Source organism: Patagioenas fasciata, chromosome 1 (genome assembly GCF_037038585.1).
Source record: "Patagioenas fasciata isolate bPatFas1 chromosome 1, bPatFas1.hap1, whole genome shotgun sequence".
Classification (NCBI taxonomy): Eukaryota; Metazoa; Chordata; class Aves; order Columbiformes; family Columbidae; genus Patagioenas; species Patagioenas fasciata.
The window spans coordinates 176,576,655-176,592,163 of record NC_092520.1 but is presented as its reverse complement, the minus strand read 5'-3'; the positions used below and the strand labels follow the sequence as shown (position 1 = coordinate 176,592,163).

At 52.6% G+C, this 15,509-nt stretch overlaps 1 protein-coding gene across 1 annotated transcript; it reads left to right on the top strand.

The window, feature by feature from the left end:
- On the top strand, positions 1–2,514 carry PDXP (pyridoxal phosphatase). The gene is made up of 2 exons (XM_065829575.2): positions 1–713; positions 978–2,514. Exons 1-2 carry the CDS (start codon positions 131–133, stop codon positions 1,301–1,303), a joined length of 909 nt encoding a protein of 302 aa, XP_065685647.1. The 5' UTR covers positions 1–130; the 3' UTR covers positions 1,304–2,514.
- The last annotated feature ends 12,995 nt before the right edge of the window (positions 2,515–15,509 follow it).

Genomic DNA, 15,509 nt, shown 5'->3' with positions numbered 1-15,509 from the left:
CCGCCCCTTCCCCTCCAGGGTGACAGGGCAGGGCGGCTGCCGCCCGGCGCTGTGCTCGTCTCCCATTGGCGGCGGTGACTGGCGGGCGGTGGGGCGGGACGCGGCGGCCGGCGGGCTGTAGCGGCGGGGGATGGCGAGCTGCCGGCGGCTGAGCGGCGCGGGGCTGCGGGAGGTGCTGGGCCCGGCCGAGGGGCTGCTCTTCGACTGCGACGGCGTGCTGTGGGCGGGCGAGCGCGCCGTGCCCGGCGCCCCCGAGCTGCTGGAGCGCCTGCGGCGCGGCGGCAAGACCGCCCTGTTCGTCAGCAACAACAGCCGCCGCTCCGTGGCCGAGCTGGAGCGGCGCTTCAGCCGCCTGGGCTTCCGCGGCGTCCGCGCCGAGCACGTCTTCAGCTCCGCGCTCTGCTCCGCGCTCTTCCTGCGCCAGCGCCTCCTCGGCGGCGGGGAGAGCGGGAACGGCGCAGGCCGCGTCTTCGTGCTGGGCGGCGAGGGGCTCCGCGGCGAGGTGCGCGACGCCGGCCTGCGCCTGGCGGGCGAGGGCGAGCCGGCCCCCGGCGCAGCCGAACCGGTGCGGGCCGTGCTGGTGGGCTACGATGACCAGTTCACCTTCGGCAAGCTGGCGCAGGCTTGCGGCTACCTGCGCGACCCGCAGTGCCTCTTGGTGGCCACCGACCCTGACCCCTGGCACCCGCTCAGCGACGGGCAGCGCACCCCTGGTGAGCCGGCGCCCCCTCCCCTGCTGCCTGGGGGGGTGCGGGGTGCTGGTGGTGGGGTTGGCTGTCCCAGGCCCGGGCAAGGTGTTTCCCTGAGCATCAGGAGGGGTAGGGCTGCCCTGAGGCATCCCTGCCAGTTCACGAAGCTGTGCTGCCAGCACGCTGTGTGCTTATCCTCTGGTGGGACCTGGGGCACTGAGCTGCCCGCAACCTACACCCCATTAGTCTGTATCTCCCTCATTTTTCTCCTTCTTCCTCCCCCTCCAGGGACTGGCAGCCTCACAGCTGCAGTGGAAACCGCTTCGGGCCGCAAGGCGCTGGTGGTGGGGAAGCCGAACACCTACATGTTTGATTGCATCGTGGAGCGTTTTGGCATTGACCCGTCTCGCACGCTCATGGTGGGAGACCGTTTGGAGACAGATATCCTCTTCGGCAAGAACTGCGGCCTCTCCACCATCCTCACCCTGACAGGTGTCTCCCGCCTGGAAGAGGCGCAGGCCTACATGGCCAGTGACAGCGCTGCTGCTAAGGATCTGGTGCCCAATTACTATGTGGACAGTATTGCAGACTTGATACCAGGCCTGGATGAGTAGCAGTCTGTACGTGTGAGGGCAGAGGGCTTGGGTTCCCCATCCCAGATCTCCATCTGTTCCCAGTTCTCTCTCACTGCCCTATTCCCTCAATTTCTGGTTTCTTCACATTCCAGCGCCCTTCTTTGGGGGCAAAAAGTGGGGTTGGCAGGAGGCAGCAGTGTTCAAGTTGTCTTCTGTCTGCTGAGAGCTGTCCATGATGACAGAGTCCTTCTGCCCCTCATATGCCAGCATCTCTGGGAGAGAGCTGTAGGCCTTGAGGCTGACAGGGACGTGAAATCATTGTGTCTGTGTAGCCTCTCCCCTTGCAGGGGTTAGGGACCGGCTGTCTTATTATTTTTCTCTTAGATAACCAGTGGCGGCCTTTTACTGCTGTCCCTTCGCTCTTGTAACTCTACTTCTGAGCTACATCCCTGCAATCCTTGTGGTGAGCCCCTCCTTGCCAGGGGACTGGCTGGTATTGTCACCCAGTCAGTTTCCATTGGTGCCAGGGTGTGTGGCAGGAGCGTGCCAGAGCTCTGGAGTGAGGAATGAGAGCATGTCTGCCTCCCACAAGTGAAAGGGAGTATTGCCTCATCTTTTCTCTCCCCTGTTCCTTAGAGATGTTTCTCCACCACCCTTTGCCCTGACTCAGTTAATAACTGTGCCAGTGTCCACCTGAAGGACTATAGAAAGGGAAGAGACTGGTTTGAGGGCTTTTTTGGTGCCAAACAGACAAGCTGTGACTGTGCACAGTGGGTCTGCGGTAGTACCTTGTTTTCAAGCACCTTACCTGAAGGGGCTTGCGAGGGAGAGAGGAATCCTAGACCACGACAGCACAGTGGTAGTGAACTGTACAACTCCCCCTGGTTCCCCCTCCTCAGTGGATTTTGCCATAGGATGGTGAGAGAAAAGGGCTGATGGGGGTCTGTGCTCCAGCTGCTGGTGTGCAGGTGAGGTGTTGGTGGTATTGTCACTGCTGTGAATGTGTCGCAGCCCTGAAAATCATTCCTTGCTGCTTTGGCTTTCTACTTTTTTTTTAATTTATTGATCTTATTTATCAAACTTATTTATTGCTCAAATATTGTATTATTTGTATAAATTATGCTGACTGGTTGCACCAAGGGGACAGGGAACAGTGCCTTTGGGCCTCCCTTTACTGTCCATGTCCTGTGTTGATGTTCTTACACTCACCGTGTCTCTGTATATAATAAAGTGTGAGCGTAGGCTGGAAATGGCCTCCTTTTTTTGCCTATGGTCCCATCAAGATGAAAATAGCCTGGATATCTTTGAGACCTTAGTGATGAGGACATGGCAAGAGCTTTTCTCACTCAAGGGGGTGCTGCTGGGTATAGAAGAGAGGGATGGACAATGTCTTGTGGACAGTGTTTGCACGCTGCCCTTTGCTGCTGTCTCTTACTGGGATCTCAGAACTGGAGTTGAGAGTGGAGGTGGCTGGTGGGGTTGTAGTGTGGGGCACAGGGTCCAGCCAGGTGAATTGGAGCAGTGAGCAATGTGGTCTTTTCTACCTGCCTTTGCATTTCACCACATGGGTGACTCCTTGCTGGGGAATGGTGATTTCTCGTGCTGCAGGTGAGGTCTGCCCACTGCTAGTCAGGTGGACCCCGATGCAGTCGTGTCCAGGTCTTCTAGGGGTAGGAGTGAGGTGCAATCTGTCACCCCCATCCAGAACTGCCCAGGTAGGGTTTTGCTGTGACCCTTCTCAATTACGCTAAGCTTTGAGGGAAGGGGAGGTGGGTGTCATTGTGACCCTCACCGGACTGTCGCTTGCCATGCCCTGCATCCTCCCCCTGAGTTTGGCTGTGGTCCCAGGCCAGAGGGAGAAAACAAGAGTGAGTAAGAAGAATGTCTGAAATTGCTTGCAGGTACTTTGCCTCCCTTCTTCATGTGGAAGCCAAAGCCTTCAACCCCTTCAACAGCTGTTGGTGATAACCAAGTATTGCATCATTGTTCCTGCTCTGGCAGGGGGATTGGACTAAATGATCTTTCAAGGTCCCTTCCAATCCCTAACATCCTGTGATTCTGTGATCTCTCACTTGAGCTGAATAACCAGCCCCGGTGTGTAAGTTAGTGCTGTGTCAGCTCATGTGGCAGAACTAGCTGCAACTTATTGGCCCTAGGATAATTTCAGGTGCTAAGTGTCTTCTGCCAGTCTCCTCCAAAATAACTTAAGAAACAGCCCTCCAAAACAAAAGAACATGCAAAGAGCTCTTTAGAGACTGCTGTCATCTTAATCAGTCCCCTTTGTATGCGTCTGTCTCTCCCTTTTGTGTCTCATCTCCAATTAGACAACCAGAGGGCTGGTACTCCCTGAATGAGCACCTGACCAACACTTGCATCACCAAGCAGAGGTAAGATCAAGACCTAATGTGTCTGCTGGCTCTTGGTGCCTAATTAGAGATGCCCTGACTTATTTTTCAGAGTTCTCAGTTCTTCTATCAGGCTGAAACCCAGAGTGCTATTGTGACTTGGGGACACAGCTGGGAATGCTCAGTGTGGCTGCAAATTGTATAGGCTGAGCTGGTTACACGTGTGGGTACAGAGGAGGTGGTGTACAGTAAGAGCATCCCCAAGAGATGCCCCCTTTTCTCTAGGGTGCTTTGAGGGTGGGTCCATCTCATGCTCTCTGCCTTGTTCACTCTGCCCTTTTCACTTCTCCCAGCCAGCAGATGAGAGTTTGGAGGCTGTGGACTCCCAGGCTGGCACACCAGGAAACAGAAGGGAATCCAGTAGCTAATCAGATCATAACAGCTTGCGACATCCCAAACGGTGAGCCTGCAGAGCAGGTTTTCTTTTTCATGCAGCTGCTGCTACTGAAAACAGTGCTCAGCACAGGCAATGGCTGATCCCTGTCTGTTATGACCACATAACTTCTTTTGATCTGGTGTACCTCTCCCTGAGGGCTTTGCTACAAAGCAGAGGTGGACTTGGAGCAGAAGGGGAGTAGGTTTTACCTGGCCTTCCCCTGGTTCTTCTTGTAGCTGATGGCACCAGGCAGAGGTGACTTGCACCTTGTACATCCTTCCTCTCCCCAGTGCTGGAAGGAGAGGATAAGAGCTGCCACTAGCCATGAGGCTGCTCTTGCTTTCAGTGGGGCTGAGAGCAGCCCTATAGGGGTGCATCAGATCTGCCAGGCTTTGGCTTTGTGTGACTTCCCGCTTCTTCAATCACTCCTGTGTGTAATGAAGCCAAGTGTGAGCAGATCTTACAAGAAAACTAGACTGGGAGGGTCCGTCTAACCCCTTCAGACATCCGTTCAACCACTAAGGGGTCTGTGGTCTTCCTGGGGGTCAGACATTGGTTCCCTCTGGAGTGGGTCCAGTGAGGCTGCAGAGCACATCTGCAGTTGGAATGGAAAAAAGTGATGACTCCTGCCCGGGTAGGCAGATTGCTTCCTGTCTAGATCAGTTTTTCTTCTTGGGTTGAGTGTTCAGGGAAGCAGTGCAGTTGCCAGGGAACACAGGGCTATGGAGAGTGGAGCTGCAGCAGTGCATGGGAGGGTGGAGAGGATGGGAAGCCTGGCTTGGTGTAGGGTAGGGAGGGGTATTTATTTTCTCATATTCAGAAAACTGCATTGTCCTTTCTTGCTGTGCAATAGAGACAACACCCAGGTGGGTGGCAGTCATTCTGTTACCCCATGAACCTCATATCCTTCATCCTAACTGTGGTTACTGTGGCAACCACTGGCTGGCTGATATAAGCAGCAACCTGCTGAGCATCTCCTGCTCTGGGCAAGGCACAGGGAGAGGCTAAGGAAGCCTCTGTTCCCTGGCTGGGGGACAGGACACTTCATCTTGCCTCCCAGACTCCAGCCATCCTTGAGCATGGACAGGTGGAGGAGGCAGAAAGATGTGCTGAGTCTCTCTGGGCTCTTGGGAGCATGAGGCAACATGGAAAAGGGTGGGATATATAAGTAGGTGACCCCACTCTCGCAGGAAAAAATCCCTTGAGCCAGAGTGGACCAAGCTACACTGCTCCTGTTTGTGTGCTGAGTTTGAGATTTGATGGCAGGTAACCTGGAAACCGTCTGAGTGTGCTGCTCCATGGCTGGCTGCTGCTTTGCTCTGCTGCTTTGGACTGCTTCCACTGGCCTGACTTCTAGAGCAACCTGATGTCCCTTTGCTTGACTTGTTTTTCACTGTGCGGTTTTCCTGGGATCAGCACGTTAACAAGTGCTCCCTATATTCTTTCTCATATTGCTTTCTTCCCTTTCAGAGAATCATGGAATGGTTGAGGTTGGAAGGAACTTGTGAGGTCACCTGGTCCAATCCCCCGTAGTCAAGCAGGGATCTCTGCACCAGCAGCCCAGCACCACGTTCAGATGGCTTTTGAATGTCTCCAAGGATGGAGACTCCACAACCTCTCTGGGCAGCTAGACCAGTGTTGAGTCACCCTCATAGTAAAAAATTGTTCCCTGATGTTCAGAGGGAACTTCCTATATTTCAATTTGTGTCTATTGCCTCTGGTTGTGTTGCTGGGATCCACTGAAAAGAGCCTGGCTCCATCTTTTTTTTACTCTCCCTTCAGGTATTTATACACATTGATAAAGTCCTCCCTGAGCCTTCTCTTCTCCAGATTGAACAGTCGCAGCTCTCTCAGCTTTTCATTGTAGAAGAGTTGCTTCAGTCCCTTGATTGTCTTCACGACCCTTCCCTTGATTCTCTCCAGTATGTTCATGTCTCTATTGAACTGGTGAGCCCAGAACTAGGCACAGCACTCAAGGCGTGGCCTCACCAGTGCTGAGTAGAGGGGAAGGATCACCTCCCTTTGGCCCGCTGGCAACACTTGTCCTGAGGCAGCCCTGGAAACTGTTAGCCTCCTTTGCTGCAAAGGCACATTGCTGGCTTATGTTCAACCTGGTCACCCATAGGACCCCAGATCCTTTTCTGCCAAGCTGTTTTCCAGCTGGGTGGCCCTCAGCATGTATTGGTGCCTGCGGTTGTTCCTCTCAAGGTGCAGGACTTTGCACTTTTAAATGAACTTCATGAGCTTCCTGCCAGTCCATTTCTGCAGCCTGTTGAGGTCCCTCTGGACAGCAGCACAACCCTCTGGTGTATCAGCCACTCCTCCCAGTCCCATGTCATCAGCAAACCTGCTGAGGGTACACTCTGTCTCATCATTCAGATCATTGATGAAGATGCTGAACAGGATCAGACCCAGCGCTGACCCCTGGGGTACACTACTAGTTACTAGTCTCCATCTGGACTTTGTGCCACTGATCAGCAGGCTCTGAGCCTGGCCATTCAGCCAGTTTTCAGTCCACCTCACTGTTTTCTTACCCAGACCATACTTCCATTGACTTCTCTATGAGGATCCTAGGGGAGACATCATCAAAGGCCTTACTGAAGTCAGGGTAGACAATGTCCACTGCTCTCCCCTCATCTACCACGCCAGCAATTTCATCATAGAAGTTTATCAAGTTGATCAAGTGACACTTCAGGAAGATAACAAATGTGCCCAAAGATATTAATCAGTGAGTATATGTCTTTAATATGAGGAACTAATGATCATCCTGGCTGGGAAGTTGTTAATGTTCAGCCACATAACATAGTAAGAGAACTGGGAGGATCTGCAAGGTCTTGGGACTGGCAGGACAGAGGAGTTTTTTTTGCATGGGAAAATGCCTCCAGAGCCAAGAAAGGATCATGATCCTAGGAACTTGCTCGATACTTGCCCAACCTGATGTGAGAGTTCCCCTTTGCCAAGGCAGACACCTCTGGCACCACCCTGTCCTGCAGCAGCTGGAGTGGGGAGGAGGAGGCGAGAAGCAGCAGCCTGTTACTGCCTGCCCTGGGGAGGCAGCCAGCCTTTGCTCTTCCTCCAGCAGCTGCTGTGTAGAAGTCCCTCCTCTGCAGCATGGTTTCCCTCTGCTCACTCTTTACACAAAGCATTGCCCTCTCCACCCCATAACATGGGCTTTTAGGTACCCCTTTGCCATCCCTGTGTCATTATCCATTTTTTCCTTCCTTATTGCTGCCTCGTTCACTCTATCAACTCTGACACCAGCAAACTTGCCAAGTAGCCCAGGAGACTTGTATGACTATGCACATCCAGGAACTGCTGCTGTGTTGTCGGGCTCTGCCTGCATGGGAATTGTGCTTGGATAATATATTGGAAGTGCTTCCAGCAGACAAGCTATTCTGGGGCTCTATAAAATTCCCGGGAGATACTGAACAGCTGAACCTGCTGAAAGCAGTAAAAACTCATTAATAACTCCACCAACTTAGAGAGTTATAGTGGTCTTCATAGTTTCAGTATACCACTGCAGCAAAGCACGGTCAGCTCTGTAAGCCTTCAGCATGGAGACAAGGGAGACATTATGCCAGAAACATTCCCAGATCACAGGGCAGCTGCCTGTGACCATCCAGGTTGTTCTGCCTTGTGATTTAGCCTGTTAGATGTGCAGCTCCAGCAAATTGCAGTTTCCGTTCTGTCAATGGGATATTGCTGAGCACTGAGGTGCTCTCTTCACTTATTATGGGTGAGGGAATCCTGTCCATTAAACAGGCACTGTTGTCCATCAGGTTGCCTGAAGCCCTGTGCCAGCCCTTCTGTTCATCAGCCCTTGCTGAACCTCTAGCCTGACTCGCACAGGAGCCGCACAGAAAGTGATATCCTGTTAAAATCCAGGGGCAGGAATTGCTTCCTTACTTGACCTGTTTCAAATAACCTGGAACAACTCAGATGATGCAGTTTTCTGTTTCCTCACTCTGCTGTTGTCCTATAGCTGCCTGTGTGAGATTTAAGTAGTTTATCCCTGCAGCACAGATGCCAGAGGAAACAGAGTTTTCATGGGTTGTAGATTAGAGATTTCCCACTTGCTAGGACAACGTTGATTGTGGCCCTGGCAAGGTGTCTTTGCCTCACGAAACAGGAGTGTTTCTGACTTGGTGTCCTTCTCTGGCCTAATGCACGGAGATTGCTAATTCGGCCAACTTTGGGCAGAGCTTAGGAGACATATGGAACAGTGCCAGTTGCTATTTGTGCACTTGTGAAGTTTGGGGTGGAGGTGTGAAAAATAGCAATATGTTCCCGTTCAGCACTCAGGTACAACTAGGGGACCACGTGCCTGCCACAGCCTTGGTAACCTGGAGACTGACATGTCTCGTGAGACTGGGTGGCCGTAGTCCTCCAGCAGAGAGCGTAGACTGTTTAGAGTGGGCTTCCTGATGCTCTCTGTCTTGTAATCCACCACAGTCTCGTTAGTTGCCTTCACTCAGCAACTTCAGGGGTGAAAGAATCTGTGTCACTGAGCAATCCCACAATGTGTTTGACTCCTGTCTGGCCACAAGCAACTCTGAATGCCCTTGAGTCAATGTTGCTGGAAATCTACCTGTTGGTGTAGGTTTTTGAGCTACTTTCTTCTCAGTTATCTGTTCGGGCAGCCTGATGTTAGGGATGCTCAGAACTCTCTACAGAAGTGGTTTTCCTCATCCCAAAGGTCACTTTGTCACGTACTGATGATCTGACAGCACCAGCACAGTCCTTCCTACTGAATCACATGTGTTCCTCAGGTCAGTCCAGGGATGGAGGTGGCTGTTCCTTGCAAGTAGCACGTGGGCCTGGCCAGCACATCTTTTAAGTGACAGGATCTGAGGCAGACCCCCTTGGTGCTACTCGCCGATGCAATACAAAACTCTGCTATTGCTACTTTAGGTGTGTTGTAAGCTTTCCAAAACAGTGTCACCAGCAATGGGATACAAACCACAGTAGGAAAATCTGTCTGATTCCTGTAGTGACTGAGGAAGAGATACAACTCCCTGGAAAAGGAGTCTGTGAGTTACCTTGGGACTTTTCCTGGCAGCAAACCACAAGCTCAGCAGTGTAGAGGCACCCTGTCCACTGCCCATATTTCCTCCTTCTACTCTGGCAATGTTTTGCAATGCAGAAGAGTAAGGCACCTGCAAAGGATCATCTTTATCTGCTCCTTATCTCTGGAACTTGGATGCTATGCCAAATGCAATAAGTAAATTAGGCACCTGTAAGTCATCTGTCTAGGGCTCTCATTCTCCCATCTCCTGGACTGTCATTCTATAGGCTGAAAATAAATCTAGAGGTAGGAGATTTCTGCCCTGTGTTCCCATTATGTTGGCTGGAGTGAACTGACATCAGATTTTTCTTTAATTTCACAGTACTAATGTCAAACATTCTCCTTCCTTTTTCCTTTCTAGTCTGTCTACCAAGGGCTCTGCTGCCTGTCAGTTCTTTGTACGAACTGTGTGAACTGTGCATCCCCTCCACCATGCATCCCACCAAGACCAGTTGTTACCCTGTCTTTTTATGCACAGCTGGGTGATGCCTAGAGGCCTTGGTGCTGGGCACGGTAAGAGGAAAAGATGCAACTGGATAGAAAAAGCACAGCTGAAAGTGCTTTCTAGCAGACTTCACTTTCACTGTGGTCTGAGCCTTCTGTCTGTCCATCTGTCTCAGCAGAAGGGAAGGAGCAGGAGGTTCCATGTCTGAGCTGCTCCATAGATCTGCAAACGCAGCATTAGCTGGTCCTGAAAAAAACTCAAGTATTTTCACATCAGTCTGATGCTCAACAACAGGAATGCTTTCACTACAAGAGAGGAGGCTGTGCAAGGCAGGAGCAAACAGCTGAAGGTTGGAGAGCAGGATGGGATGGTCTGGAGTGTCATCCTGGCTGATATGAGCTAACTCAGAAATATGGATTGATAAGTGGCAGCTGGGTGGGAAAAGAGTGTGAAGTCCTGTCCCTTCGCACATTCACAACTTGCATTCCTCCAAGCTGTTGAACAAGCCCCCTTCCTGAGAGCTGACAAGCCAGATTTATAAGCACAGACAATTTTGGCCGTTCTTTGGGCGTCAGGTTTTTTTGCTGGCCATTGTCAACACTGCAGAGCCCCTAACTACTGCTGGCACCCTGGGTGCAGCCAGCCACCCCACAGCTACAGCTCTCTGCTCCGGAGCTGTTTCTCACCACAGCTCGTCCCTGCTTCCCCCCACAGCTCCGGTCGGCAGCAGTTCAGTCACGCAATTGTCTCTGCTCAGGAGAGCCTGGTTGCTGATGAGCAAAGGCTGTGTCCTGGAGGGCAAACGGCACACAATGTGGCTGACAGCCCTACAGTCTGCATCCAAGTCACGGCACCCTTTTGTGCACACTTAATCAACTCCTTCTGTGCTGGGCTGCACCGTGCTGTTGCTTGGCATCATCTGTCACACTTCCAGTTGCTCGTAGTGGAACCGTGCCCTCCATCTATGCTCTATAGTTTCAATGCTATAGATGTATGTTTTTCAGCATACACATCATCCTCCCTTCAGTAGTTGCCTTACACAGCTCTTCATCTTGATGAATGCCAGACACCCTGCTTGCTGCTTTACTTGCTGCTTTACTTGCTGCTTCATTGGCTGCACTGCCACAGGAATAGTCTTTTCTATTTTCCAGGCCTGTAGCACATTTTTTTTTGCCTATCCAAGTCAAAGTGAAGGAAGACCCAGTCTCTTTAGCAGCAGTTTCAGGTGTCTAAATCTCTATGAATCAGACTTGAAGTCCCTTGCGAGCCATTCACAAACTCCTTTGAGAGGTGCAACAATCCCAAATCCATGTGCAGTGCCTGTTTCCAGACCCACATGGAGGGCAGTTTTTGCTGCAGGCTGGCTGAGCAGCCAGACTTCACCTCACAGCCAGGCAGTGCCCCTTCTCCTCTGCTGCTACACAGGCCTGGCCAGGCAGGGGAAAGGAGAACGCCTGGAACTGTGGTTGCGCGGTGCTGGGAAGCTGCACGTATGCAGCCTTGCTGTTGTAATGGTAACCCTCACCTTCATCCCAGCTCATTCGCTGGTGCCCAGCTGGTTTGCCCCCAAGGGATGATGTTTCAACAGGAGGAGGCCACAGACACTCAGCCATAGCGGGGCAGCCACCACGCCGGCATGGCTGCCACCACGGCGTGCCCAGTCCCGGGACAGCCAGGGCTGTGGTCAGGTGTTCTGCAGGCATGGGCAGCAGCAAAGTCAGGCTTGGCACTGTGATGCAATGCGGAGAGGGAGCTCTCCGCTCCTCTGCAGGCAGAGCTGAAACACACAGGCCAGGCAAAGACTTGTGGGAGAGGTGGGGCCTGTTGTTACTCGTTTTGGTTGCAAGTGGCCAAGGCCAGGGACTCAGTCCACCTGCAACTGGTGGGGCATTGAGATGCTACCAGCAGTAGGAGCCTGGGAAGCCATCTTCATGAGGCTTCCTTCAGGCACCCAGTTTTGCTGTGATAATGGCCGATGTGCCAGCACTCTACAAAACATCTATGCAAAAGGGTGACAGGTGGACCCAGGGCTGGGGCAGGGTGCTGTGGCTACCAGAAAGGAATGGTGTGTGTTGGCTTGGTGGAGGCAGGAGCAGTGCAGCATGGTACATCCTGCCCTGGGCAGGAGATGCCTTGAGAGGTCCCAGGATCCCTGTTCTTATCCCCAAGGCACCACTTGCTTACCCAGCATCTTCTCTCCCTCTGCCAGACCAGCTCTGACTCTGCCTCTTGTGTCAGTCTCCTAAGCCTGCATTTCTATCAGCTCTGCTGGTGCTGCTGAGGCCTGGTCCATGCTGTTACAAGATGAGATGATTCTCCTCAGTGAGTTTCATGGCATTCCCAGAAGCACATGCACACAACCCAGAAGACTGAACAATAGATATCACATTTAAAAAGAAAGAAAGAAAGAAAAGCAGCGCATTTCATGTTTCAGCCTCTTGGAGGGACCAAAGAGTATCTTATCTGTTCAAACATCCCCAAAAAGTAAAAACAAACAAACAAATAAAACAAACAAGCAAACACCAATAGCAACAAAAAACCCACAAACAACCAAAACCAAACCAAACCAAACCAAACAAACAAAAATCCCCAAACAAACAACAACAACAAAACAGAAGATAAGCTTGGCTGTGAACCATAGTGCTTGTCCTGCTTTCTGCCTTCCCTCTGGATTCATCCTTCCCTGCCCACTTAAGGTACCCGCACCCTGGTAGTTGCTGGAGCTTGGACAGACCCATACCAGGCCAAAATAAAACCCAATATACACACACGAAAGCAAACTCTTCTGAGCTATTTGCAAGTCTCCCTGCAAAAAGTCAAACACACACCCTGCAAACCAGGCCACCCCATCTCCAGCTGCTCTTGCATCTGCCCAGAAAGTGCTACTGACACACTGGTTGCCGAGAGCCTGCCTTTCTCGGAAAGCATCCCATTTACCCACGGGGAGCACTGCCCTGAGCCAGTGGCAACCCTCCTGCCTGCAAAAGGGACAGCTGGCTCATGGCATGGCTGGGCATCCTCACCCGTTTCTGCTTCTGGGAATAGCAGCGCAGAGCCCAGCATCTCGGTTTTGCTCTGAGGGGTAAAACTGTCTGTCCCACACCCGAGCTGAGATGCAGCCATGCGCTGGGCGCAGCCCAACCTTTCTGCAGTGGGAGAAAGAGAAATGGTGACTTGGTGGGGAGTTGGTCAGCATCCAGAGCCAGTCCTTGAAAGCGTCCCCCAGGCAGCTGCAGCTGACCAGCTTTGGTCAGTTTATGCTTTTTACTTACATCGCCTGCTTTCAAGAAGGCTGAGCCCGGCATTTTTGAGGCTGGCCTGACCCAAACCACAGCAACCCTGCAATCCCCAGGGGTGTGTATGTGTGTGGAAGGGTTGGCTTCCTCCATCAGGGCTGTTCCAGCTGGCCCAGTGCCCTGGCCTTCAGTGCAGAGCTGTACAGACACACTTTGGGACCACCCTTGCTTGAGTAGGGGCTTATTAGGTTGGAAGGAGGAGGCCTTGGTTCTGGGGACAAGGTTTTACCACAATTTCCATGGATCTTTTCCTCCAGGGCTGAATGGCACTGTGTCCCAAAGCACCATATTGGGTGTTATGACTTCTCAGCATTAGACATAGCTCTTTGGGGAGATACAGTCTTTCTGCAAGCCATCCCCTTCACATGGCAACTAGCAGCTTTACAGGTCTTCTAGTCTTCATCCCAAATCCCTTTATGTGCTCAACATGCCTGGGGAGCTGTGGGAGCAGATGGCTGGAGATACCCACTGCCCCATGCAGCTGGACCCAGCCTAACCAAGTGACAACCCTGAAGCCACCCTTCCAGCCCCATTACATTGAGTGAACCATCCCAGCACTGATCCTCATCTTGCTCAGACCACAATACCCGTAGGGCCCAGGAGCAACAGGTTGGCTATTCCCAAAAGACAGCATTGCTCCAAATTGAGAAAGGGTCCTGTTGGTTCATGTGTATTTGCAAATTCTTTAACAGCTTGCAGTACCTAAAGATCCTCTCAGTCCAGGCTCAGCTCACAGGGCTTGCCTGGCTATGCTTGAGAAGTTGAGCTGTTTTGCAGGAAGATCAGTCTGATTGATACTGCATAATGCAAGAAGATACGAAGCTTGGTGTTCGGTGAGACCAGATCCCTTGTGGCACAGCACCCTGCCCCACCAGAGGTCTGCCCCAGACATCTGGGATGAACATATTCAGTCCTGGGCTCTCCGTACCTTTCTCTGCGATTCAGCCCCAGGGCTGTGCTTGAAGGGTCTGAGCAGCAAGGACAGTCGCACTGGCTTTGCTGGTGCTCCTTGGAGAGTCCTGCGTGGGCCTGGGGAGGTCAGCCCACTCCCTTGTACTGAAGGGTCCCTGCAGGCAAACAGTAATCTGAGGCAGAGGGACAGGGAACAGGTAGCCCAGGACATGCAGCTAGGTGGCCTGCCTCCAGGCTGGGGGACTCGGCCCCATTGCCCAGCAAGAGATAGTGTTGGCTTTGAGGTGACATGCTCCCAGCATAGCCAGAGAGCAGGAGGAGATGGGAGCACAGCAGCAACGGAGATCCTGCATGAGCTCCCATCTCCTCCCCAACCCACTGGCTGTGTCACAAGGATGCTGCATGGCTAAGCTTGTGTGGAGGTCGTAGCAAACATCAGTAGCAGGTGTTTTGACCAGAGAGATTTCTGGAAGGTGCCAGGTGCTGTCTGTGTTTTCCACGATGAGCGTGGGTTCTGTGCAGTACTGAGGGAAGGAACAGAGTGGATAGCGATGAAGTGATGGAGAGTTTGAAGAAAGTCCAACTGAGAGACTCTGAGAAACGATGCAAGTAATAAAATCCCGGAGAAAAACAATGCTCCGCACCCAGCCGAGCCCACTCCTGGAGCCGCCAAAAAGGCATCCTTGGCTCAGAGGCAGGCAGTCGTAAAAGCAGGTAGAGATTTCACAGGGAGGGAAGGTTCTACCTGTCGAGCAAGTCCCAGACTACCTTCGCCCACCAGCTGGGAGTGTTGGGCACTGTGGGTAGGTGAGGCAGGCAGTCTTCCCACCGCAGCCTTCAGCACAGCAGGAGGAGATGGGGAGCAGCAGCTCTGGTTTCTCTATGGCATCCAAGTCAAGAGAGTGGCTGGGCCATTTGGAGAGGGGACCGACCCCGAGGGAAAGTGGGGTGGGTGCCTGGACCAAGTGGGGTAACCACTGATGATCAGTGGGGAGCCAGCTAGGAAAGGCTGAGTGCCTTCATGGTTTTTGGCAGCCTGGCCAGCAGGCTCCTTTTGTTTTTCGGTGCTCTTCCTGGACTCAAACCTTCGTGGCTGGAGAAGTGGTCCTATTCATTTGCAGGGCTGGCCCCCCAGTCACCCTCCTCCACCAGCCCTGATGGGTCCTTCTCCCAGTGTCTCCTGCTCTGCTCAATTCCAATCATGGGCACAGGTTCTCCTCAACTTGCTCAGCAGGTAAAACCTTCCCTGCCCACAAAGCTGAGCTCACACCCTGAGGGCAGCCGAATAAAGCACCATGTGAGGGAAGGCCCTGTTCTGCTCTCTGCTGTTTTTCCTTCCCTTTGCCCCAAATAAATAGGCCACCACGAAAACAGACAAACATCTTTGTTTCCAAAGTGGGAAGGGCTGTCAGAATGGCATGTCTCCTTGTGTCTCATCAGGGGTTAGATAAGTCCTTGAGGGCCATGGGGAGCCCTGCCATGCAACACAAGTCCTTGCTGACAGTGCTATTGTTTAGAAGGGGTGCATTTTGGGGGTACTGGTGCTTTTGCCTCCTGCTTCTCTCTCTCTCTCTCTCTCCAGGAAAGTCACAGCTGATGCCTGCTTGCCCAGGGAGACTTCCCTCCCCGACGGCTCTTATCCTGAACAGACACCAGCTTGGCACTCAGCACGGGGTGTGCAAGGAGGCCCCCGTTTCTGGACTTCTCCATGTGTCCCTGGGCTGGCAGGCACCTCACATGGTGACA